General features: G+C 45.2%; 1 protein-coding gene across 4 annotated transcripts in view; it reads right to left on the minus strand.

Moving 5' to 3' along the window:
• The window catches only part of LOC147435269 (uncharacterized), a 73,682-nt gene extending 49,321 nt beyond the window's left edge, over positions 1-24,361 (minus strand). The window contains exons 1-3 of one of the 4 annotated variants that reach the window (XM_086488345.1): positions 23,990-24,361; positions 23,833-23,923; positions 23,474-23,616 (exon numbers count right to left, since the gene is read on the minus strand). In XM_086488345.1, coding sequence (XP_086344471.1) covers positions 23,474-23,616; positions 23,833-23,904 — 215 coding nt within the window. In that variant the 5' untranslated portion in view covers positions 23,905-23,923; positions 23,990-24,361. Of the gene's footprint in view, positions 1-23,473; positions 23,617-23,832 lie in introns of all 4 variants that reach the window. The other 3 variants (XM_086488347.1, XM_086488346.1, XM_086488344.1) reach the window with 3 other exon arrangements.
• Positions 24,362-24,823: the final 462 nt, after the last annotated feature.

Below are 24,823 nucleotides of genomic sequence, written 5' to 3' on the forward strand. Positions count from 1 at the left end.
TTTACTAGTCTAAGCAAAACGGTTTCATAAGAAGAAAAAGTTCAAGACAAAGGCTCTAGATAACTCAAAGACTAAAGATTTTTCCACTTTTGATGTGGGCAGTTATGGTAAAGTCTATCTTGGAAATAATCATGCTTGCACGATTGATGGAATAGGCACATGCATGAAGCTTTCCATCTTCATTGCATCACCTAGGTCACAAGGAACACATAGATTGTATTGTACCAAGTCTCTCTTGATGGGAGAATCTATAATACAAACGCCTTTTGGAGGGGGGACCGGCTCCAAGTAATCGGGTCCTCAACTATTGTCATGTTCTCTATTACTCTCTCTTGCAAAATTATTATTCATGCCAGGTTAATTAAGTACTATGTTTATGTTGCTACCATCAATTAATTTCACGCTCTATGTTCTCAAAGTAATCTCACAAAAATGCTCACTCTAATTCTCTTAATTACGCTATTCTCAAAGTTCATAGGCCATTTCCATTACATTGTGTGTTTATGTGCATGTGTGTGATTATGTGTGTGAGTGTGTGCGTGCGCGCACGAGAAGAGAAGGATAGGGCACTCACATGCAGCCTATGTGAGCAAAAAACACTTGAGAAAATGTCGCCAAATATGCAAAAAAAACACACACATTTTGACACACACACACATACACACAAAAACGAACAAATCTAACATAAACTTCAAAAAGAATCTTACCTTGTTGATGCAGGGGAGTATGTGAGTGGATATCCCAAGCCCTAAGAGCTTTGCAACAACAGATCTAAAGCTTGTGAGGAGGAGGAGTGCAAGACGACACCCAAAAAATGGGGAGAAAATGTAGAAAGAAACCGCGGGTTCTGTTTTTGCAGGCACCGTTGTTGGTGCAACTTGATATGCATGGTTATAACACCATTTTCAATGGTGGTACTTGGAAGCTCACAAAAGGTGCTTTGCAAATTTAAGGACACAAAGAAGAGGCACACTTACTTCTTGCATTGCAAAGCCTTACCAGGCAAGTTTGTTGCTATAGTAGAGATTGGGTCTCACTTGGAACTTTAGTCTTTGGCACAAAAGATTAGGCCCATATGAGCAAGAAAGGACTTGATATTCTTTTCTCTTGTGTTAATACTTAAGGCTTAAAGCTTGATTTTTGTAATGAATGCCAATATGGAAAGCAAGTGAAAAATTCCTATTGCTCCGGTGTCTCTCGCAAATCTAATCATTTTGATCTTGTACATTCTGATGTGTGTAGCACGCCTGTAAAGAGTATGGGTGGTGCTACGTATTTTGTTTCCTTTGTTGATGATTTCTCTAGGAAAATATGGGTTTATTTACTGAATATAAGTGATACGTTTGCTTCTTTGAAAACTTTTCATGCATTTGTGACTATCCAAACAGGTAGAAAGTTGAAATGCTTGTGTACAGCCAATGGGGGTGAGTTCGCATCCGCTGAATTTGTTAAGTTTTGCCAAGAAAATGGTATCAAGAGGGAGCTATCAGCCCCTTATAATCCCTCGTCTAATGGTGTGGCTGAGCGATATAACAGGACGTTGTGTGAGAGGGTCGATGCATGTTTTCCACCGCTAATCTTCCTCAAGGTTTTTGGGGATAGGCACTTAAAACTGTAGTTCATGTTTGCAATCGTTCACCCCACACACTCTTGAAAGCTGGCATCCTTGAAGAGGTTTGGTGAAACCGGCCCCTAGGGAGGTGGACTTTAACTTTCGCCTAAATCTTTACTTGATAAACTTTACTTGACTTAACGACACAGAGAAACTTCACAAATAAACCTGTGACTTGAATTAACACTTAACACAAAGCACAGCCTGGGAGCTAGAGTGCTTCCAAGCAGACAGTGACACCCTGTAGGCCCCAAAGATTGGCGCCCCTTTCCGTATTTCTTTATTCTTATAAAAACTTGGGAGAAAACCCGCAAGTTCCTACGAGCTGTCCCGCTTTTACCAAGCTGAAATTAGACCACTCTAGCCCGATTTCGGCAACATAACCGCAGTAGGAGGCTTTACGAACAAAATCCCCATGCAAAAGGTGACTTTCCCGACGCATACGAGCACTTTCCCAAACCTGGCAAGAACCTGCAGCACACTGAATTCTCTGTTTTCTGCCCTGAAAATGCACCAACACACCTGTATAGCGATCCCATCGCTTCCCTGAAGCTCCTGGGGGTATTAGGGATCAATTAGGACCGAAACCCTAAACCTGCAAAAATACACAGAAGGCTGTAATTTACTGTTTCCGGCTCCATTCGCATGCGGTTGCATCCGTAGCAAGCCCTCGAGCTCCCGCACCTGTAGGGCTACTTGCCCTTTGAATCGGACGAGATTTCTCGCGTGAAATCTCTTCGAATTCACCTGTACCTGCAAGGAAGAGGCTCTTGCCTCGGCAATCACGAATGAACCCACACAACTATACATACACATGAAAAGCCCTCGAGCGGGGCATCATGATTCTGTATTCAAAGGGGAGAGAGATGCACGAGAGCGGAATCATCATGCTACATAGAGCAAGGGAGAAGGCAAGCTTTCCATTAAAGTTGTGATCACTTGCACCCACTACTCACTCACACAATAGTTCACAATGAAGAAATTTCAGCCTCCTCTCTCAGCTTGGGGGCCCCCTCTTCATGCTGAGTTTGGCAAAATGGTATGGAGCCGCCAAGTGTCCACTTTGCCTCTTTTGAGTTAATTTCCTAGTACCCACCAACTTATAAGTGTCGCGTGGGGTGAAACTGTAACAAACTGCTGATGTGTTGACTTACTGAAGAACGGAGCTGCCGGCCGAGGGGCCTAAACCCTAGAAGAAGCAGAAGCAACAGAAGAAGCAACAACAGATTTCCCGAAAACTACGTAGCTGTTGATGACGTGGCAGATTTTCAAAAAATACGTTGGCTGTTGACGTGGCAAGCTGTACGGATTTCCGCGTTGTGTGCTGGCTGATGACGTGGCAGGCTGTACAGATTTCCGTACATTACGCTGGCAGCTTTTGGCATTGCTTTTTGGACCAGAAGCTTTTGAGTTTGAAGGCTTTTCACTGTAATTGCTATTTAGGCCAAGGGCCTTTAAATATGAGATTAGGGGTCGTTCTCTGGCATGCTTCCTGGAGAAGGTGCAGAGTATGGAGTACGGCTTGTACTGTGTTGATGCAATATAAAGAAATCCCGAAAGGGGCGCCAAGGTTTGGGGCCAATACTCTTTGGGATGGAATTCCGCCACTCCGTGTCGCGTGTCGTTTCTCTCTCAGTTCAGTTGTTATTGAAGTGCTAAACGTCTATTCAGTCTATTCTTTTCTATTGGCACATGGTGCCCGTCTTGTAACAGTGGTATCAGAGCATCAGGCGTGTGCTTTTTTGAAAGCATATTGGTCCCACAAAAGAGCAGACAGAACAAACCAGAGACTTATGGAAATTTATTCGAGGTATCTTCGCCCTCCAACAAACTAGAGACTTATGGAATTTATTCAAGGTATCTTCGCCCTCCAACCCGGGCTTATTGGAATTTATTCGAGGTATCTTCGCCCTCCAACGCGGGCTTATTAGCCACTCCATTGGAATTTATTCGAGGTGTCTTCGCCCTCCAACCCGGGCTTATTAGCCACTCTATTGGAATTTATTCGAGGTATCTTCGCCCTCCAACCCGGGCTTATTAGCGACTCCCACCCTTACTTCATCGCGCATCGGGCGCGCTCCCGTCTTCACCACTCATGTCTTACAGGGCATAAGCCATTAAGATCACTTGCAAGAGAGGGATCCAAGATTTGTTTCGAGCTGCTGTTTTTCTCGAAGACAGTACCATGCAGATGTTGATAGCTACCAAGCCGCACACTTTCAAGAACTTGGCAAACTTTCAAGAAAAATTTTGCCCGAAGTTATATGGTTTCTGGCATCTTCCTTGGGAGTGCGCCTTCTGGCAGAATGGGGTATCCTGAAATGCTTGCCATGGAAACCCTAGCAGATTACAACTTGAAATTTCTCGACATCTCTCAGTAGATGTCTCTTCACAAGCAGATGACCTTGGAGATTCGGCGCGATTGCTATCTTGGGACTACCATCGCCGCCAGAGGAACATTGTTTGTCCAAGAGCTGATGGACCATGCTGTGCTCGGCTACAACCTTATGGAAGAAATCTAACCCTAATTTTTTGAGCAGGTTTCAGGATGGAAAGGCAATCGACTTTTCGAGCTCGGCTGATGTCGAGATTGCTTTTTAAGTTTGAATTTCGTTTTAGTTCTGTTTGAGAACTTGTTTGGTGATCCTGTTTGGAATTTGTTTGAAATGGATGGTATCTGTTTTGTACCAGCCTTGGTGCCGATTTGAATTGTTTGGCTCTGGTTTTTAATACTGGTTTCATTGATTGGTGATTGTACTCCTGGGTGGAGAAGTGAGAAATACTGTTTTGATATGGAACGACACAGGCTGATGCCTTGGGAGCGTTTGGTTGTATGTTTGAAAACCTCGGAACGACGCACGCCGATGCCTGGGGAGCGTTCTCTTGTATGCTTGAACCTCTAAGCGACGCAGACTGCGGTCTGGGGAGCGTTTGGTTGTACAGTCCTCTGAGCTCATGCCTCGGACCTTTTTAGGTTATTTACGGGGGGAGTGACGAGGTAGTCATTGAGTAGCTTCATACCGCAGACTGTTTGTCTCGGGGGAGTGCTCAGCAGCGCTGTTTGTTGTGTTTTGTAACATACATATGTAAGCATTTGTGTTGCATTGTGATGTGCCAATTACTAAATATTCCTAATTGGATGAGATTGCCTGGGTATGTAATTTTAGTGCATCAAGACACCCGTGGAAGATCAGTACGGTCTGGGTGTGATGGCTAATTTTACTACGCCGAAAAATCAAGAGTTCCAATCTGGACGAAAGGAGAAGCTAACTTCTTGATCAAAAGAGCTTGATGTCCAAGTACATTATTCCCTAATTGGGAGGAGATTGCCTGGGTATGTAATTTTAGTGCATCAAGACACCCGTGGAAGATCAGTACGGTCTGGGTGTGATGGCTAATTTTACTACGCCGAAAAATCAAGAGTTCCAATCTGGACGAAAGGAGAAGCTAACTTCTTGATCAAAAGAGCTGAAAGGAGAAGCTAACTCCTTCATCAAAAGAGCCGAAAGGAGAAGCTACCTCCTTAACAAAAAGAGCAGACTGATTGTCCCTTGGAATGACCCTCGGAAATTTTTTGAGCTAACTTGAGTTGTTTTGCAGATATGCTATAATCGCGGACGATTACTCTCTTTCAAGAAGGGGAGATGTAACAAACTGCTGACGTGTCGACCTAGTGAACAACGGAGCTACCGGTCGAGGGACCTAAACCCTAGAAGAAGCAAAAGCAACAGAAGAAGTGTCACATGACACATCCAACCCTATGTGTCCGTGGACAAGCTACAGCACGATGAGGGTTCAGTCGGTCCAGGCAGTTTAGATTTAGAAGTGATATGGTACTTTTGTGAGTCTGTCCGCAGACCGTGCATGCCCAGTCACTTCGTGTAGATGCATATCCTCTGGTTGCACACAGCATGATCATCAGTATTCCCATCAGAATCCATCAGATTCCATCAGGGGAGTTTTCCAGTGCATTTAGCCTATTTTACCTATTTTTGACATTTTTCACTTATTATTTTTAAGTGACTTTTGTTAGAAAGTAGGTAGGGCAAATTGAGTAAGTTTGTATATAAGCAAACCTAAACTAGCACTAAATGGTAGAAGAGGCAACAGGAGCCAAGCTCAGCAGGCAACTTCTCAAGCAAGAACTTGGTGGTCTCCCCTCCAAGGAAGACTCGGTATTAGCATTTTCTACATCAACATCAGCCATTGGCGTTTCCATCTCCAAGCTTCAACGCGGGAAACCCAGCAGCCCTAGCGTTTTTCTTTCAAGCAAGGATCGCCAGCAGAACCCAGCCCCTAGCGTTTTACAGGTTCCAGCCTCTAGCGTTTTTTGTCCCCACCTCAACCGCTACAGATCTCAGCCTTTACAGCCTTCAGCCCTCGCGATTTTCAGCAGTAGAAAGACAATCAAATTCAGCCCTAAGAGAGTAGCAGATTCAGCCCGGAAAGACCAGGAGTTTCAGCCCTTAAGAACCTCAGTTTTCAGCCCTAAAACCTGCAGATTTTCAGCGACAAAGACCTACAGAAACAGCCCCAAAATCAGCGTTTTTGTACTTGCAGCAGATTTCAGCCCATAGCGTTTTTGGACAGCAGATAAAAGATTGCAGATTTCAGCCCTTAGGTCGGTGTCGTCATCCCCGTCGTCATCATCGACATAGCCTAGACTTGCATCAGTCACGTGCATTCCCATTGTACCAGTTTTGTGCAATCAATCGTAGACCACTCTCGCCAACGAGAGTGGGGCCTTCGGAGGAGGGTTTTACGTCGTCTCTGGTGTCGTATTTCTCTTCTCTCTCTATCTCTTAGTCTCATACACTTGCACGCATAGTGTCCATTCACTTTGTTTGTGATCATAACATTCTCTCATTAAGAACGGAAGGCTCTCCCTTCCATAAGAACAAAAAGGAACCTTGAGCACAATTCGGAGCACTCATCTTTAGCAAAGCGCAAACATTCATTCCGCTGCACCTAACATTGGTATCAGAGCTTTGGCAGTGTTTTGTATCACTCAAGGAAAGAACCACAAGAATCACAAGAATTTTTTTTGCTTGTTGCAGTCGCACGAACCCAAGTTCGCTTAGGCGTGTCGATTCCTAATCATGTTTTTGAAGAGTAACAGGAATCCCAAGAAAGAAGGGCTTGTGCGGCCTCCCCTTGTGTCTCTTTTCACTCATTGAGAGCTGACCGTGCACTTAGCGGCCGGCCAATCGACGTGAGGTGGGAAAAAGCAACCTTGGTGTGAGCGCAAAGCCGCCAAGGGGTGCGCCCGCGGAAAGGAGTACAACTTGGGTGAAGAGAAGATCCTTCTCAAACACAGATTGCAAGCGAAAGAAAACCTCAAGACCCTCAAGAACCTCAAGAACCCAAGACCCTAGTGCATGGTCATCACCCAAAGCGGAATGAATACTTCGCATACAGGTGGTGAGCATGAGAGAGGCGACGAAGAGTTCTCCCCACCAAGAGATTTTTCCGACCCTCCTCCTTCGCCATCTACGCCACGAGTTGTACAGACTTCTATGGAGGTGATGGTCAAGTCGATGTTGGAGATGATGGCACAACAACAAGAAACAAATCGAGTTGCGTTGGCACAACTAGCAAGAAAAGCAGAACAACAGGAAGCCAAGGACCGCGAGCGCGAAGAAAGAAACGAAGGAATTGCCGCACAACAAGAAGCAAATCGCATTGCTTTAGAACGCGAGCGCGATGAACGAAACGAAAGAAAAGCAGAAAGAAAGGCCGAGCGTGAAGCTCAAAGAGTGGCCTTGGAGGTCGAGCGTGAGGCTCAAAGAGAACTACGCACTCAAGAATTGGTTCGACAAGTACTTGCCTCGAAGTCCGAACCAGCCAAAGATTGTGGGAGTTCCTCAAGTGGCGCAAGCCACGATGCGGATTCCAACCATCTAGTCACAGAGAAAGTGACTTTCAGTAAGTATGATGATAAGATGGATGCTACAGTTATTCATTCTTGGTTGCATCAATTTAATGCTTATTTTGCGACAACCAAGAAGACAGGAAATAGCAAAGTTTTGACGGCAGCCATGTACCTTGCCGGTGATGCCATCAATTGGTACCACGCATGGCAAGAGACACAGTTAGCCGCATACCTAGAGGAAGCCGACGAATTCATGTCCCTTTCCTTCAATTGGGCTGATTTCCAAGACAAGCTCAAGGCGCGGTTTATGCCACCTCACTACCTCGCAAGATTGAAGGACGATTGGCGCGCTCTCAAGCAAAATGGTATGCCGGTTATGTCTTTTTCTAATCGTGTTTTGCAGCTAGGTACCCAATTACGCAAGTCGGATGATGAACGCAAAGAGGCATCCCTTTTTGGATTAGATGACTATATCAAGTTTGATGTAGAAGTCTTCGACCCAATCGATCTCAACCAGGCGGTAGCGATTGCTCTCGCACAAGAGATGAAGCACAACAAGGGAAAGCCCAAGGAGAACAAGACTTCCACAAGTACCTCGCAGACTTCTCAGAACCCTCAGAACGGTAAGAACGGTAAGACTGGTAAGAATGGTAACTCTTCTAACCAATCTTCCAATAGTCTCTCAGAAAAGATTTCTTCCAATGAACCTAAGGGTAAGGCTAACACAATTGATAGACCTAAGCTTACTCCATATGAAAAGGTAGCACAAGGAATTGTAGGAGGATACATCACGTCGGAAGAGCAAAGCACTTATTCTAAGGAAGGTCATTGTTTTCATTGTCACATTAAGGGTCACATAAAAAGAACATGTCTTAAGCTTGAATCAAATGAATCTAAAGAATCCACAGAACCCACTTCCTCTGTCAATGCAATTAATGATAACACGAGTGTGCCCCAAGTTTCTCTTGACCCTCCCATTGATGATTCTCTCATTAAATGTTATGGTCAGGTGTCGAGGCAGTGTTTTGTCATATTGTTTGACCCAGGTAGTATGCATGATGTGATTAGTCCCTCTCTTGTTGAGAGAACCCGCCTAGAAGTTAGTCAGAAATCTCCTCTCGAGGTCTCCGGCTTTGTTCCCGGTATGGACTCTCTCATTACGCAAGAGTGTCTAGGTGTGTTGTTTACAATTCAACAAGCTGCCTTCACTAGAAGATTTTTTGTCTCTCCTCTCTCATGATGTGATATGATTTTGGGCAGTCGATGGTTTCGTGATCTTAACCCTCTCATTGATTGGGAGGTTAACACTTTCACTCTCTATGCCAAAAGTGATTCTCCCATTGTCATTCGTGGAGAAAACATTGTTCATTCTCCCTCTCTCATTGCTAATATGCAGAACAAGATAGAAAGGATTCAGGAGAAGGAGACTCTCTCAGTCTCTTCTTCTCCAAAGCATTACACACAGGATTTGCATGATGATAAGCATGATGATCATTTGAATGCCAATGATTTGCATGATGATTTGAATGATAATGATAAGCATGATGATTTGGATGACAATGACAAGCATGATGATTTGCATGGTCAAGATGTGATTTCTCACAAGCATGATGATTTGCATGAAGAAGATGTGGTTGTTCACAAGAAGGATGAGTTAGTGAATGCTTTTTCTAGCGAAGCTAACCTCGTTGTAGATTCGATCAATCACGAAGAACCAATCTTGGCTTTCAAGTCGAGGTCCAAAGAACCCTCACAGGAAGTATCATGTGTTCGCATGATTGATACGCACGCATTGTTCGAGTGTTTCATTCGTGATCGTTTCCTGTATTTTAGTCAGCGTCTTTATGTGATCCCTTTTCCTAGGCATGACATATTGTACGTTGAGCACGTTTCACTCATGATTGAACACGAATGTATACGGATTGTTCATGAAAAGCTGAAAAGTATGCATTCAAGGAAGTCACATTTCATGTCTCTTCCTTGGCATGACACGTTTGTAGAAAAAGCACATGAAAGTATGAGCACCAAGCATGGGCATTTCCGTTGTGAATTGCCAAAGTTGATTGCTCTAGATCATAAGAGAGATTCGATCTCATTGTTTGCATGTGTGTGGTGAACGGTTTGGCACTCTGTCTATTTGTTCATCTACATTGCATGCACAGTCTTTGAGGAAAACACGATTTTTTTCACTCACTTTACATGGAATGGGTATGTTCATGGTTTTGTGTTGGAAATGGGTTCAAGAATTTTCAGCCATGGAGATTCTTGAAGAAGAAAGAAGAATGACTCTAGACGAAGTTGAAGCATTGAAGGAGCCACTGCAAACTAAGTCGCTTTCGGCGCGGCCCAAAGAAGCAAGCATTGCAGACCTTTATGAAGTTCAAGTACCGCACGACCCACACATCAAAGTGGGCCGGCGAAGAGTCCCTTCCAACATTCCGGATGCTATTGGCGATCTCCCTCGACGCCATACAATTCAGTACCAGTACCTCACTTTGAAAAGGAGGGGATGTCACGTGACACATCCAACCCTATGTGTCCGTGGACAAGCTACAGCACGATAAGGGTTCAGTCGGTCCAATCAGTCTAGATTTAGAAGTGATCTGGCACTTTTGTGAGTCTGTTCGCAGACCATGCATAACCAGTCACTTAGTGTAGATGCATATCCTCTGGTTGCACACAGCATGATCATCAGTATTCCCATCAGAATCCATCAGATTCCATCAGGGGAGTTTTCCAGTGCATTTAGCCTATTTTACCTATTTTTGACATTTTTCACTTATTATTTTTAAGTGACTTTTGTTGGAAAGTAGGTAGGGCAAAATTGAGTAAGTTTGTATATAAGCAAACCTAGACTAGCACTAAATGGCAGAAGAGGCAACAGGAGCCAACCTCAGCAGGCAACTTCTCAAGCAAGAACTTGGTGGTCTCCCCTCCAAGTAAGACTCGGCATTAGCGTTTTCTGCATCAACATCAGCCATTGGCGCACCGCGGGAAACCAAGCAGCCCTAGCGTTTTTCTTTCAAGCAAGGATCGCCAGCAGAACCCAACCCCTAGCGTTTTACAGATTCCAACCTCTAGCATTTTTGGTCCCACCTTCAGCCCTGGCGATTTTCAGCAGTAGAAAGACCATCAAATTCAGCCCTAAGAGAGTAGCAGATTCAGCCCAGAAAGACCAGCAGTTTCAGCCCTTAAGAACCTCAGTTTTCAGCCCTAAAACCTGCAGATTTTCAGCGACAAAGACCTACAGAAACAGGCCCAAAATCAGCGTTTTTGGACTTACAGCAGATTTCAGCCCATAGCGTTTTTGGACAGCAGATAAAAGATTGCAGATTTCAGCCCTTAGGTCGGTGTCTTCATCCCCGTCGTCATCATCGACATATCCTACACTTGCATCAGTCACATGCATTCCCATTGTACCAGTTTGTGCAATCAATCGTAGACCACTCTCGCCAACGAGAGTGGGGCCTTCGGAGGAGGGTTTTACATTGTCTCTGGTGTCGTATTTCTCTTCTCTCTCTATCTCTCAGTCTCATACACTTGCACGCTTAGTGTCCATTCACTATGTTTGTGATCATAGCATTCTCTCATTAAGAACGGAAGGCTCTCCCTTCCATAAGAACAAAAAGGAACCTTGAGCACAGTTCGGAGCACTCATCTTGAGCAAAGCGCAAACATTAATTCCGTTGCACCTAAAAAGAAGCAGCAACAGATTTTCGAAAATTGCGTAGCTGCTGATGACGTGGCATATTTTCGAAAAATACGTTGGCTGCTGACGTGGCAGGCTATACGGATTTCCGTAAATTACGCTGGCAGCTTTTGGCATTGCTTTTTGGACCAAAAGCTTTTGAGTTTGAAGGCTTTTCACTGTAATTGCTTTTTAGGCCAAGGGCCTTTAAATAAGAGGTTAGGGCTCATTCTCTGGCATGCTTCCTAGAGAAGGTGTAGAGTCTGGAGTACCGGCTTGTACTGTGTTGATGCAATATAAAGAAATACCGAAAGGGGCGCCAAGGTTTGGGGCCAATACTCTCTAGGGTGGAATTTCGCCACTCCGTATCGCGTGTCGTCTCTCTCTCTCAGTTCAGTTGTTATTGAAGTTATAAAAGTCTGTTCTAAACAGAAGTGTGTTCAGTTTGTTCTTTTCTATTGGCACGTGGTGCCCGTCTTGTGACAGAAACTCTCGGCTGCACGTGAAACTCTCGGCCGTCGGACATTTCAAACTGGCCACACAATGTCCGGCAATTTGTGACTGCAGAAAGAGGGTCCCAAAAATTAAATAAAAATCAAGGGAAAGAAACCAACAACTAAGGTTAGTGGTTGTCACAGCCTCGTGACACACCTCCCTCTTGAAATCGCGAACGTCCTCAATAAGCCAGATATACATGCCATAGATGATTTAGTGCGATTTAGCACCCTTTTATCATCACATGTATCCGCAAGAAAGGTCATGATGCATGGATACAAATGACTTAATGAGACCTTCATACTTTTGTCATTTCTATCTATCATAGAAGTGAACATTGTACCTTAACACTTGAAGAGTGATGTACACTACTATTGCATTGAATCCGTATGTACATTTGGTGTGCTAGCTCCATCAATTCCCCCTCTTGTGAACACGTTGAATTGGAGCATACGTAGATTGTAACCAAAGAGCCTGAAGGTAAAGCTGCAATACATTCGATGACTCTAGAAGTTCACACTTTTCCATCCACTTTGCATCCATAGGTGGATAGTTCTTGAACTTCACCAAATAGCGTTTTGCAACCCGTCTCTTAACTATTCTTTCTTTTCACATGTCCTTCGGAAGATTCGGCTTAGTCCTTACCTTTATCTGCCTTTTCTGACCCCTGGGACGCTTCAGAAGTCACTTTCGCAAAGGGCTTCGTTGCTGAATTTTTCTTTGTTGACCCCTTTCACGTTGCCCTAAAACCCTCTGTCAACAAGGCATGACCAGTGTTGGAAACTTCCATAAACTGAGTAAGGGTGACCACTCTGTTCTTTATATAGTAGTTTCTAAGCCCTTTAGGCAGCCCACAACAATACTTCTCAATCTGCTCTGTCAATGGCACAAATCTGTAGGAGGTTACTGAGAGCAATGCTTTACAAAGCCTCCAATTGTACTGCTCTAGGCTCTTGCAAGTAGCCACAATGAGTTGGTGCCAATCCATCATGACATCGGCTTCAAATTCGTTTGACAGCCGTGCAGATGCAAACATTTTCTTGAAGTATACCCATGTGGTGGGTGCATGTCCTTGCATCAATAGTGTCGTCCACCATGAACGCGCATTTTCTTTCAAAAAGGTGGCAGCTTTCATGACCTTGGAGACCTCTATAAAATCCACCCCTGCATAAGCTGTATCAAATTGTCAAACTTTACAGCTGCACCACCTTCGTTGTATGGTTTTGGCTTTTCTAGTGCTGCCAAATTGTCATAGGGAATTGTCTGCAACATGGGCATTGTGATCGGGATCATCGACGCCCCTTGGCCATTGACATTCTGCGTCACTGGTGCCATATGTGCCTGTTGGTCGAAAAAACCAGCCATGCCAAAATTGCCCTGTGGCACCCCAACCTGGCCCTGGTTGCACTGAAACCCTTGCTGCTTGGCAGCATGCCTTGCATACCCCAAACATTGTTCCTGGCATATAATGCCAGTTTCTAGGCACATAACCAGCCATGCTTTGAAACATTGATCCACCCCTGAAAGACCCAGATGTACCGTGGCAGGTGGAAAAACCTGTTACATGGCCCGGAAACTAGTTCTGGGTCTATTTAATGCAACATTTGGACTCTGAAAGGTGGTTGGTTGAACTGGTAAAGACTGTGGAATAGGCATCCTCACCACATGTTCATGGACAGAAGGAAGTTGTCTTGGAGCCCCACTGACTCCACAACATGAGAGTGCTCCCTGCCCTACTGAGAGGCACAAGGGACCTGGGCTTGAGCCTCAACATGCTCTACTGCATGAGATAGTTGCCTTGTCTGTTGTGACACTAGTGGCGCTTGTTGAAATTCCATTAACCTAGGATTTTGCACCAATCGAGAAAACACATTCACAGCAGCAACCAACTCTGTCTTGAACACATCCTCTTCTAGTTGCCCAATCATAAACCCTTGACCTTGTGGAGAATTCAAATCAACTATAGGTACAGACAGGGGTGGCCGTGAATCACCACGCTGAAAAACTCGACGAACAACCTGTCTGTGCTATGAAGAGGAACCCTCTTCCCTGGCATCGTTTATCCTGTCAGTCATAGTGTGATTCCGAGTTCCTATGCTCTATGTCTTCGCCGCAAACCAACTAAGGCTCGCTCTTTGAGGAAAAAGTGATTTTGTCCCGGCAACAGAACCATGAAACCGGCCCCTACGGCGGTGGACTTTAGCTTTCACCCAGAACATTACTTGATAAACTTTACTTGACTTAACGACACAAAGAAACTTCACAAATAAATCTGCCTGGAATAAACACTTCACACAAAGCACGGCCTGGGAGCTAGAGTGCTTCCAAGCAGACAGTGGCACCCTGTAGGCCCCAAAGACTGGCGCCCCTTTCGGTATTTCTTTATTCTTATAAAAACTTGGGAGAACACCTGCAAGTTCCTACTAGCTGTCCCACTTTTACCGGGCTGAAATTGGCCCACTCTAGCCCGATTTCGGCAACATAACCACAATAGGAGGCTTCGCGGACAAAATCCTTATGCAAAAGGTGACTTTCCCACCACATACGGACCTTCCCAAACTTAGCGAGAATCTGCAGCACACTGACTTCTCTGTTTTCTGCCCGGAAAATGCACCAAAACACCTCTATAGCAATCCCCTCGCTTCCCCAAAGCTCTTGGGGGTATTAGGGATCAATTAGGGCCGAAACCCTAAACCTGCAAAAATATACAGCAGGCTGTAATTTACTGTTTCGGGCTCCGCTTCGCATGCCGATCACATCCGTAGCAAGCCCTCCAGCTCCTGCACCTGTAGGGCTACTTGCCCTTTGAATCGGACGAGATTTCTCGCGTGAAATCTCTCCGAATTCACCAGTATTTGCGGGGGATCAGCAATTAGCTAATCCGGCTGTTGCCTCGGTAATTGCGCATGAACCCACACAGTTGTACGTAAAGATGAAAAGCCCTTGAGCAGGGCATCAAGATTTTGTATTCAAAGGGAAGTAGAGATGCACGAGCAGAATCATCGTGCTACATAGAGCAAGGGACAAGGCAAGCTTTCCATTAAAGTTGTGATCACCTGCACCCACTACTCACTCACACAATAGTTCACAATGAAGACTTCAGCCTCCTCTTAGTTTGGGCGCCCCACTCTTCATGCAATTGTTGGAGATGGACATCGTTCTCGGAAATACGCACACTCGTCGACTGAGACATATTTTCGAGAGCAACAAGACGGACGTTAAACCCTTGCACGGCCCCTTCGAGAGAGAACAAGCCAATGTTCGTTTGAACATTTACGATTTCCAGAGCACTTGCAATCCATGTGTACTGAGCGTGCATGAACGGAATTTGAATGTTACCTAGTGCGTCGTCATGCTATGCATCCGAGTTGGAGGAATCCATGGCGAAATGCGATGAAAATTTGGAAATTTAACGTGAAAACGGACCTTTTCTGCACTTTTCAATGTCAAAAAGTAGAACTCTAGGAAGCTAGGCACGTCGGCGTGAGCATCTAGAGGCGAGCATGTCACGTGACACATCCAACCCTATGTGTCCGTGGACAAGCTACAGCATGATCTCACTCCAGTCAGCCTAGATTTAGTAGTGATCTGGCACTTTTGTCAGTCTGTTCGCAGATCTGCATACCCAGTCACTTAGTGTAGATGCATATCCTCTGGTTGCACACAGCATGATCATAAGCATTCCCATCAGAATCCATCAGAATCCTTCAGGGGAATTTTCCAGTGCATTTAGCCTATTTTTCCTATTTTTGACATTTTTTGCTAATTATTTTTAAGTGACTTTTGTTGGAAAGTAGGTAGGGAAAATTGAGTAAGTTTGTAAATAAGCAAACCTAGACTAGCACTAAATGGCAGAAGAGGCAGCAGGAGCTCCACGCTCAATAGGCAACTTCTCAGCAGAACCCCCCCTCGGGCAGGAGACTTAGCGTTTTCAGCCAAGGACAGCCTGGCGTTTTCTCCATTGCAGATCAGCCCAAGCGTTTTGCATGGCAGATCAACCCGGCAACAGTTAGACACAGCAGATCGGCCTAGCGTTTTTGCATTTGCAGAATCCCGGCGACAGAAGGACCAAAATTCAGCCCTAGTGTTTATGGTTGCAGATCAGCCCCGGTGTTTTGCACCTTTACCGCGACGAAAAGTCAAGGAACATCGGCGTTTTCAGTTTTCAGCAGTTAGCACCCGCAGATCAAGTCCCGAACCTCGTAGATCTCACCTTCCCGCAGCAGTTCCTCGCCGCACGGTCAGTTTCCGCCAGGTTTATAGTTTCAGCCCGGCAAACGCAGATTTCAGCATCTGCGTTTTCAGCGCATCGTCGTCGCATCCTCGTCATCGACATCGTCACCGACATAGAGTCAGAATTCAGCAGATAGAACATTTGCAGATTTCAGCCCATAGCGTTTTTGGACAGCAGTAGAAAGATTGCAGATTTCAGCCCTTAGGTCGGCTTCGTCATCACCGTCGTCATCGTCGACATAGCCTAGACTTGCATCAGTCTCATGCATACCATTTGTACCAGATTGTGCAATCAATAGTAGACCACTCTCGCCGACAAGAGTGGGGCCTTCGGAGGAGGGTTTTACAACGTCTCTGGTGTCGTATCTCTCTTCTCTCTCTATCTCTCAGTCTCATACACTTGCACGCACAGTGTCCATTCACTTTGTTTGTGATCATAGCACTTTCATTTAAGAACGGAAGGCTCTCCCTTCCATAAGAACAAAAGGAACCTTGAGCACAGTTCGGAGCACTCATCTTGAGCAAAGTGCAAACAATCATTCCGCGGCACCTAACATTGGTATCAGAGCTTTGGCAGTGTTGTGTATCACTCAAGGAAAGAACCACAAGAATCACAATAATTTTTTTTGCATGTTGCGGTCGCACGAACCCAAGTTCGCTTGGGCGTGTCGATTCCTAATCGTGTTTTTGAAGAGTGACAGGAATCCAAGGAAAGAAGGGCTTGTCCAGCCTCCCCTTGTGTCTCTTTTCACTCATTGAGAGATGACCGTGCGCTTAGCAGCCAGCCAATCGACGTGAGGTGGGAAAAAGCAACCTTGGTGTGAGCGCAAGGCCGCAAAGGGGTGCGCCCGCGGAAAGGAGTAGAACTCGGGTGAAGAGAAGATCCTTCTCAAACACGGTTTGCAAGCGAAAGAAAACCTCAAGAACCTCAAGACCCCAAGACCCTCAAGAACCCAAGTTCCTCGTGAACTTAAGAACCCACAAGAACCCACGACTTCAGAATGGTCATCACTCGAAGCGGAATGGATACTTCGCTTAGAGGTGATGAGCATGAGAGAGGCGAAGAAGAATTTTCCCCACCAAGAGGTTGTTCCGACCCTCCCCCTTCCCCATCTACGTCAAGAATTGCACTAACTCCTATGGAGGCTTTGGACCAGATGTTTATGGAAAGGAAGTTAGAACGCGAAGCAAGACACGCAGAAAGAAAAGCAGAAATGGAACGCAGACACGCAGAAAGAAGAGCAGAAAGAGAAGCAGCAAGGCAGGAAGCCAAAGCAATACAAGAACAGAGCGACCAACAAAACAAAGAGTTATGGCGACTCTATTCTCAAGTTCAGGCACAGATGCAAGAGATTTGGGGAAAGGAGACTCTCTCAGTCTCTTCTTCTCCAAAGCATGGCACACAGGATTTGCATGATTCTGAGAAGCATGATGATTTGACTGACAAGCATGATGATTTGAATGACAATGATAAGCATGATGATTTGAATGATAATGATGAGCATGATGACTTGCATGATCAAGATGTGAGTTCTCACAAGCATGATGATTTGCATGATCAAGATGTTATTTCGCACAAGCATGATGAGTTGCATGAAGATGATGTGATTGTTCACAAGGATGATGTGTTAATGGATGCTTTTTCTAGCGAAGCTAACCTCGTTGTAGATTCGATCAATCACGAAGAACCGATCTTGGCTTTCGAGTCGAGGTCCAAAGAACCCCCACAGGACGATTCGATCATTCAAGAAGAAGCGATCTTGGCTCTCGAGCCTAGGTCCAAAGAGCCCTTACAGGAAGTATTATGTGTTCGCATGATTCATACGCGCCCATTGTTCAAGTGTTTCATTCGTGATCGTTTCCTGTATTTTAGTAAGCGTCTTTATGTGATCCCTTTTACTAGGCATGACATATTGTACGTTGAGCACGTTTCACTCATGAATGAGCACGAATGTATGCGGATTGTTCATGAAAAGCTGAAAAGTATGCATTCAAGGACATCACATTCCATGTCTCTTCCTTGGCATGACACAGTATTAGAAAGAGCACATGAAAGTATGAGCACCAAGCATCGGCATTTCCATTGTGTTTTGCCAGAGTTGATTGATATAGATCAGAAAGACAAGATTCGATCTCATTGTTTGCATGTGTGTGGTGAACCGTTTGGCATTCCGTCTATTTGTTCATCTACATTGCATGCACAGTCTTCCAGGAAGACAAGATTTTTTCCACTTACTTTACATGGAATGGGTATGTTCATGGTTTTGTGTTGGAAATGGTTTCAAGAATTTTCAGCCATGGAGATTCTTGAAGAAAGAAGCATGACTCTCGACGAAGTTGAAGCATTGAAGGAGCCACAGGAGACTTTGTGTCGCTTTCGGCACGGCCCAAAGAAGAAGGTATTGCAGACCTTTATGAAGTTCAAGTACCGCATGACCCGCACATCAGAGTGGGCCGACGAAGAGTCCCTTCCAGGATTCCGGATGCTATTGGCGATCTCCCTCGACGCCATACAGTTCGGTACCAGTAACTCACTTTGAAAAGGAAGGGATGTCACGTGACACATCCAACCCTATGTGTCCGTGGACAAGCTACAGCATGATCTCACTCCAGTCAGCCTAGATTTAGTAGTGATCTGGCACTTTTGTCAGTCTGTTCGCAGATCTGCATACCCAGTCACTTAGTGTAGATGCATATCCTCTGGTTGCACACAACATGATCATAAGCATTCCCATCAGAATCCATCAGAATCCTTCAGGGGAATTTTCCAGTGCATTTAGCCTATTTTCCCTATTTTTGACATTTTTCGCTAATTATTTTTAAGTGACTTTTGTTGGAAAGTAGGTAGGGAAAATTGAGTAAGTTTGTAAATAAGCAAACCTAGACTAGCACTAAATGGCAGAAGAGGCAGCAGGAGCTCCACGCTCAATAGGCAACTTCTCAGCAGAACCCCCCCTCGGGCAGGAGACTTAGCGTTTTCAGCCAAGGACAGCCTGGCGTTTTCTCCATTGCAGATCAGCCCCAGCGTTTTGCATGGCAGATCAACCCGGCAACAGTTAGACACAGCAGATCGGCCTAGCGTTTTTGCATTTGCAGAATCCCGGCGACAGAAGGACCAAAATTCAGCCCTAGTGTTTATGGTTGCAGATCAGCCCCGGCGTTTTGCACCTTTACCGCGACGAAAAGTCAAGGAACATCGGCGTTTTCAGTTTTCAGCAGTTAGCACCCGCAGATCAAGTCCCGAACCTCGCAGATCTCACCTTCCCGCAGCAGTTCCTCGTCGCACGGTCAGTTTCCGCCAGGTTTACAGTTTCAGCCCGGCAAACGCAGATTTCAGCATCTGCGTTTTCAGCGCATCGTCGTCGCATCCTCGTCATCGACATCGTCACCGACATAGAGTGAGAATTCAGCAGATAGAACATTTGCAGATTTCAGCCATAGCGTTTTTGGACAGCAGTAGAAAGATTGCAGATTTCAGCCCTTAGGTCGACTTCGTCATCACCGTCGTCATTGTCGACATAACCTAGACTTGCATCAGTCTCATGCATACCATTTGTACCAGATTGTGCAATCAATAGTAGACCACTCTCGCCGACAAGAGTGGGGCCTTTGGAGGAGGGTTTTACAACGTCTCTGGTCGTATCTCTCTTCTCTCTCTATCTCTCAGTCTCATACACTTGCACACACAGTGTCCATTCACTTTGTTTGTGATCATAGCACTTTCCATTAAGTACGGAAGGCTCTCCCTTCCATAAGAACAAAAGGAACCTTGAGCACAGCTCGGAGCACTCATCTTGAGCAAAGCGCAAACAATCCTTCCGCTGCACCTAACAGAACAGATGGCGACGGAAGCGCTGCGGGCAAGCAGATGAGAGAGAGAGGAGGTTCCGAAGAGAAGCAGGAGGCTTGAAAATAAGTTCTCTGCACAGTTTTGCCACTCTCTGTAAGTGAGCCTTTTAATAAATCTGCAGATTTCACGCTTTGTTTAAAAAACCCCAAAGTGTCCAGGCCCTTAAATAAAATAAAAGGGCTACTTGTAATGTGTTAAAAAAAAACTCAACGCAAGGCCAAGTTCCAGCGTGAAAAAAATCGAGCAAAGAGAGGCCCACATAGAGAAAGAAGGATGACGCGTGGAAAAATAACGCTCACGTGTGTGCGTGTGTACGCTCGTGCCCAACGCACGCCATACGCTCAAGGTAGGAGCCAACATTGCAAAGGCTTCACGCCGGAAAGCCAACGTTTCCTTCTGCTATCGATTTGTTGCAATCAATTTCTCTTCGTCGCTGCATTGGTGCAGCCACCAGCAGAGAGACGTACTCTGTGTGTGTGCGCGCACTTCGCACAGAGGAGAGCAGAAAAATATCAAATAAGAGATTGTATGCTGATTTATTGCAAAAGCAATAAATTATTCACTGATTTTCGATGAAAATCAGCAAAATCAATTAAAAAACCCTGATTTTCAGCATTCCCATCTGTCAAATTGCTGATTTTTATAGAACGCTAATATTCACCTGCACACATGCTTACAAGAAGAAAACAAATAATTTCAATAGTTAGTCACTAAAAATTAGACAAACCGAGGTTATCCGACCCATAGGTGTGCACGTGGTCCTTCATATAGCCAAGCCGGCTCTAATACCATGAAACGAACATTCAAAGAGGATCTCCTAGCTACACAGACCGCCTATAGATACGCGTCGGACGAACCACCCGACCATAGCCACCATCCAGTTGCACCCCTGTGCTAGGGCGAGCGTCCGAGGACGCAGGCGCTCGAACGCTGGCGTGCACCTGTAAGACCGAGCGTCCCATACCACCCGGCCTCACCTCCTCGAGGTGACCTCGCCCACTCCTAGCCTCACGGGCTAACCACTAGAGTCTAGCACTCTGCTAGTGCTCTGCTAATGAGACCTTGGCCCCCCTTTTAAAAAAGTGACCAGCCACACTGACCGGGTTCACACTACGTTCGCCCGGACATCGGACGCCCATCCCGACGGTGTCTTAGCCAAATCCTCTCTCCTGTAAGCAGGACATAACAGCTCCCTCTCCTTTTTTCTTCTTCCTTGGTGGTAGTACCTCTAGCATGCTGCTAGCGTTTTAAAACGTTGAGGGTAGATGTGCTTGGGGTGTTGGAGTTGTGAGAAGGGAAACATAGGAGTTCCTTTTTGTGATCGGTTTTGGGAAGGTGGCTTGCAAGAGCTAGAGAAGTGTTTTGAGGAGCGGCTTGGGCGTTTCTTTCCGACCCTTTTGAGTGCAAGAAGGAAAGAATTTTTTCATTTCCAGATCTTCTATTGCTCGAGCACTAGCGACATTGATGACCAACACCACCTATGGGCTATGGAAAGCGGATCGACCAATTCCCAGTAGCGGCCTATGCACGCACCAAGTTCTCAAGGAAACCGACAAATTGTTGGGCTCGAGATTGTGAGGCCAAAAGCAAATGCACGAGTTCGCTAGAGGACAAAGGCAAAGGCAAGCTTAACAAGGACGGTAATACCAATACTCCGTTAGTTGCCTTAGTAGCCACGAGGTCTGACAACCTGACGCTTTGTTTGGCTCGGGAGTTTGAAGCCGAAGACAAAAGCACGAACTCGCAAAAGGACAAAGGCAAAGGCAAGCTGGACAGAGATAACGGTGATAAAGATTTGACAGACGGCATGGCATACACGGTGGCGACCACAGTGGCCACAACACAAGATTTCTAGTCAAGAAGCAATTGTTGTCATTAGCTTCAGCCAGAGAGAGGCTTGTGAGTGGCAAAGAGGGGCAAGCAATGCTCCCTATAAATAGTTTGGACCCTTGTGATGAAGTTCAAGTTATCGGTGTTTGAACCCGTGGGTCAGAGTTCAAGGCATCTGGCAAGGAACCAATCAGATGTATCTAAAACACTATGGATGAGTACAACGATCCATTGTTTTGGTTCGGACTATGGAAAAGTAATGTGGTCTACAGTTCAATTTCCTAAAAGGCAATTGATGCTCAGGATTGCATTCTTCTAAGGTAAAAAGTTGAGGGTAGCAAATCCGATAGTAGACGTACTACTGGAGTGTCCATGGTAGCTTTTTCATCGACTTGGTCTCACTATTTAAGTCCACTATGAGCTGCAAAGAGGGTGTTAAAGTTTATGGCATCTCAAGTGAATTGCCCCATTATTTATTTTGGCATTAGGTATTTGTTTTACTTATTTGTCAAAGTCTGGGTAGGGCAATTTACTGAGGTGGCTATATAACCACACTTAGCCCCCATTGTATTATGTATCAATTCTTTGCCAAGGTTGGTTGGTTCAGCAAAATCTCTCTCGTGTATTCTCCCATTGCTCTACGCTTCCGCATCCTTGACTTTGACACATCTCATGATGGCTGATGACCTTGTTGGGTTAAGGAGATCCTTGACACCTTAAGGTTTTGGGGTCTAAATGGATAGCCCAGTTTGTGGAAATCTTGCGGTTAAGCGCATATATGCAAAACTAGTACAGACATGGGCGATCTCGCAAGAAGGTGTTGCCCCCATGCCATATTAACTCGTACCAGAGCCAAAGGACGATGGGTAAACCTTATAAACCCAAGGTTGGAGTGTACAGCAAAAACCTCATGTTGGTAGCTACCTTACCTCCACCCTAGTTTGAAGGGAGGTTCTCCACGTAGCACCAAATTATGATAGAGCCTAAAACCCTTGGTCGTGGAGTAAACATAAAACCCACAGTTGGTGCAAACTAAAAACTCATAGTAAAATAATGACGAAGAAACTCCCAAGCTTGGCTTAAGGAGGCAGTTGTTGGGGTACGCCAACTTGTGACCTATAAGTGGCACTTAACTATGAGGCGTGCATAAATTGGCTACATTGAAGGTTCCTAACACCTTAAGTTTTTGGGATCTAGATTGCTAGACCAACTTGTGGAAACCTCACAGATAAGCGCGTGTGTAGGGATAGTACTGGGATTGGTGACCTCTCGCAAAGGTGCTACCCTCGAGCCATATTAGACATATCTCCTACAAAGACTCCAACCACGACACCGTGCCGTTGTCACCACCTCCTTCAATGAAAACTCTATCCCTAATCTTGGATTGAGCGCACAATACAACGTAATGGGCTTAATATTACAATACTATTTACAACTTGAAGAACAATAAAGTTAGAGAAGAAATGACAAGCAAAAGTACATAGGAAGAAATAAGAGACAACAACAAGAGTTGATGATAGGTAGCGCACCCCCCCCCCCCAAGCCCCAGCAACCCCATAAAACAAGGAAAGTATATATGGACAGCAACCAAAATTCCCTAGGGTTGTGCTCAGTTGTAATCAACCTAAGTGTGAGAAAGAGCTTTTCATCAGATTCACACATTGTGCAAGATGCTACATTGACAAAGGTGTGTCCTTTCAACCAAAACTTCTCACATCTATGGCAAAATGCTGGTAACCCATTCAATTTCCATGCTTGTTAATATGACATCAAACATCGAGTACATCTTCTGAGACATGAAAGGAAAGAATATACAATGTCAATTTTGACAAAAGATGCTTTTGAAAACATCATAGCTAGGATATAAGCCTTGAGAGAGCAATAGATGTGTACCGTTTACTGGTCATTAAATGACCATTACATGGAACATTTTTAGAGCTGCTACCGAGGCGGTCTTTCACGGACCTTTTCCTGCCCGCCATTGGGCCTCTTGGATGATCTGAGTACAATTTACTTGATGAAATGGTTGCCGACCTCTGTACAGACATAATTAATTTTAAAAGTTAGAAAAATGGCATCCATTGTAAAGCCAATAAAATATAACGCATGTGTGATGCAGTCTCTGATAGTGCAGATTCTGGCAATCCACCCATGAACCAAGGGCAAGGAGAGCAAGAGTGGACAGTATTTGTTTTGGCGTTGCCACCTGTTTTGCGTGAAATGCATGCAAAGGAGAAGGGCATATTTGAAACCTGGCCGCCTTGTCCAACAGTTATAGTGACTCGAGGCTGAGACATTGCCTGAAAAACGGCTGTCTGCTGCATCCAAGACGACAGAAAACCCCTGAAGTTGCAGTTTGCTTAGGGAACGCAGAGGATAAGATACATCGCAGATTTAAGAGGCCCTAACCTCAAAACTGTTTTCCAGACTATCCCAATATTGAGCTCAATTCGTGCAGCAAACAAAATAAAGGATGGAACACTATTGCAAATTTCACTCGGGAAAAAAGCTTGTGCTTTGTCGCCTGCACGCTTCGATACTACGCGAACTGTCGATCGCAAGATTTCCCTCGATAAGTAGCGGTCATCTTATCTGGGGACAATTCTTCGTCCACGGCACTGTGAGCTACAGGCTGACAAGGTCACAGCTTCGGCGTCGTTTCTGCTGCCCTCACAAACTTAGGAACTGTATCTCATTCCTGCACACATTGTGGTTGCGAGCAGGTCTCGACTCTCTACAATTCTCAATTCTGACAATATTTTTGGTTCTTTTTAATCGCTGTAGTAATGACTTTTACTAGCTGACCATAAAATCTTCGATAAAATCACTAGGCCTGCCTGTTTGGAGGTGCTTATGTGCAGGTTAGCCCGCCAGCAATGCACTCTGCTTTTACTACCTCAACTTCCTTGGTTCACACTAGATGGAGATTGCAAGTATACACTAGTAGCAAGAAACCTCTTCCAACCAATGGATTGCAGCTTAACAATGGCGTGGTAGGCTTTTACTAGGCAATTCGCATTCTACGTTGATAAAGCGCACAGTAGTGGCTTTCTTTCCGAGAGGGGGCAATTGCAGGGGTCCGAAAAGGAAGCTCGATTCTTCTACCCAATCTGCACACACCAGCCAGGATTCACGCCCCTTCTCCTCCCTTTGTCGCCCCCGAGTCTAAACCTAGCCTTAAATTAGAAGGCTCCAACACCGTTCTACAGCAAGGCTAGGAAAATTCTACCCTTCAAAAGAAAT

Source organism: Adiantum capillus-veneris, chromosome 18, assembly GCF_014529385.1.
Source record: "Adiantum capillus-veneris isolate H3 chromosome 18, ASM1452938v2, whole genome shotgun sequence".
Classification (NCBI taxonomy): Eukaryota; Viridiplantae; Streptophyta; class Polypodiopsida; order Polypodiales; family Pteridaceae; genus Adiantum; species Adiantum capillus-veneris.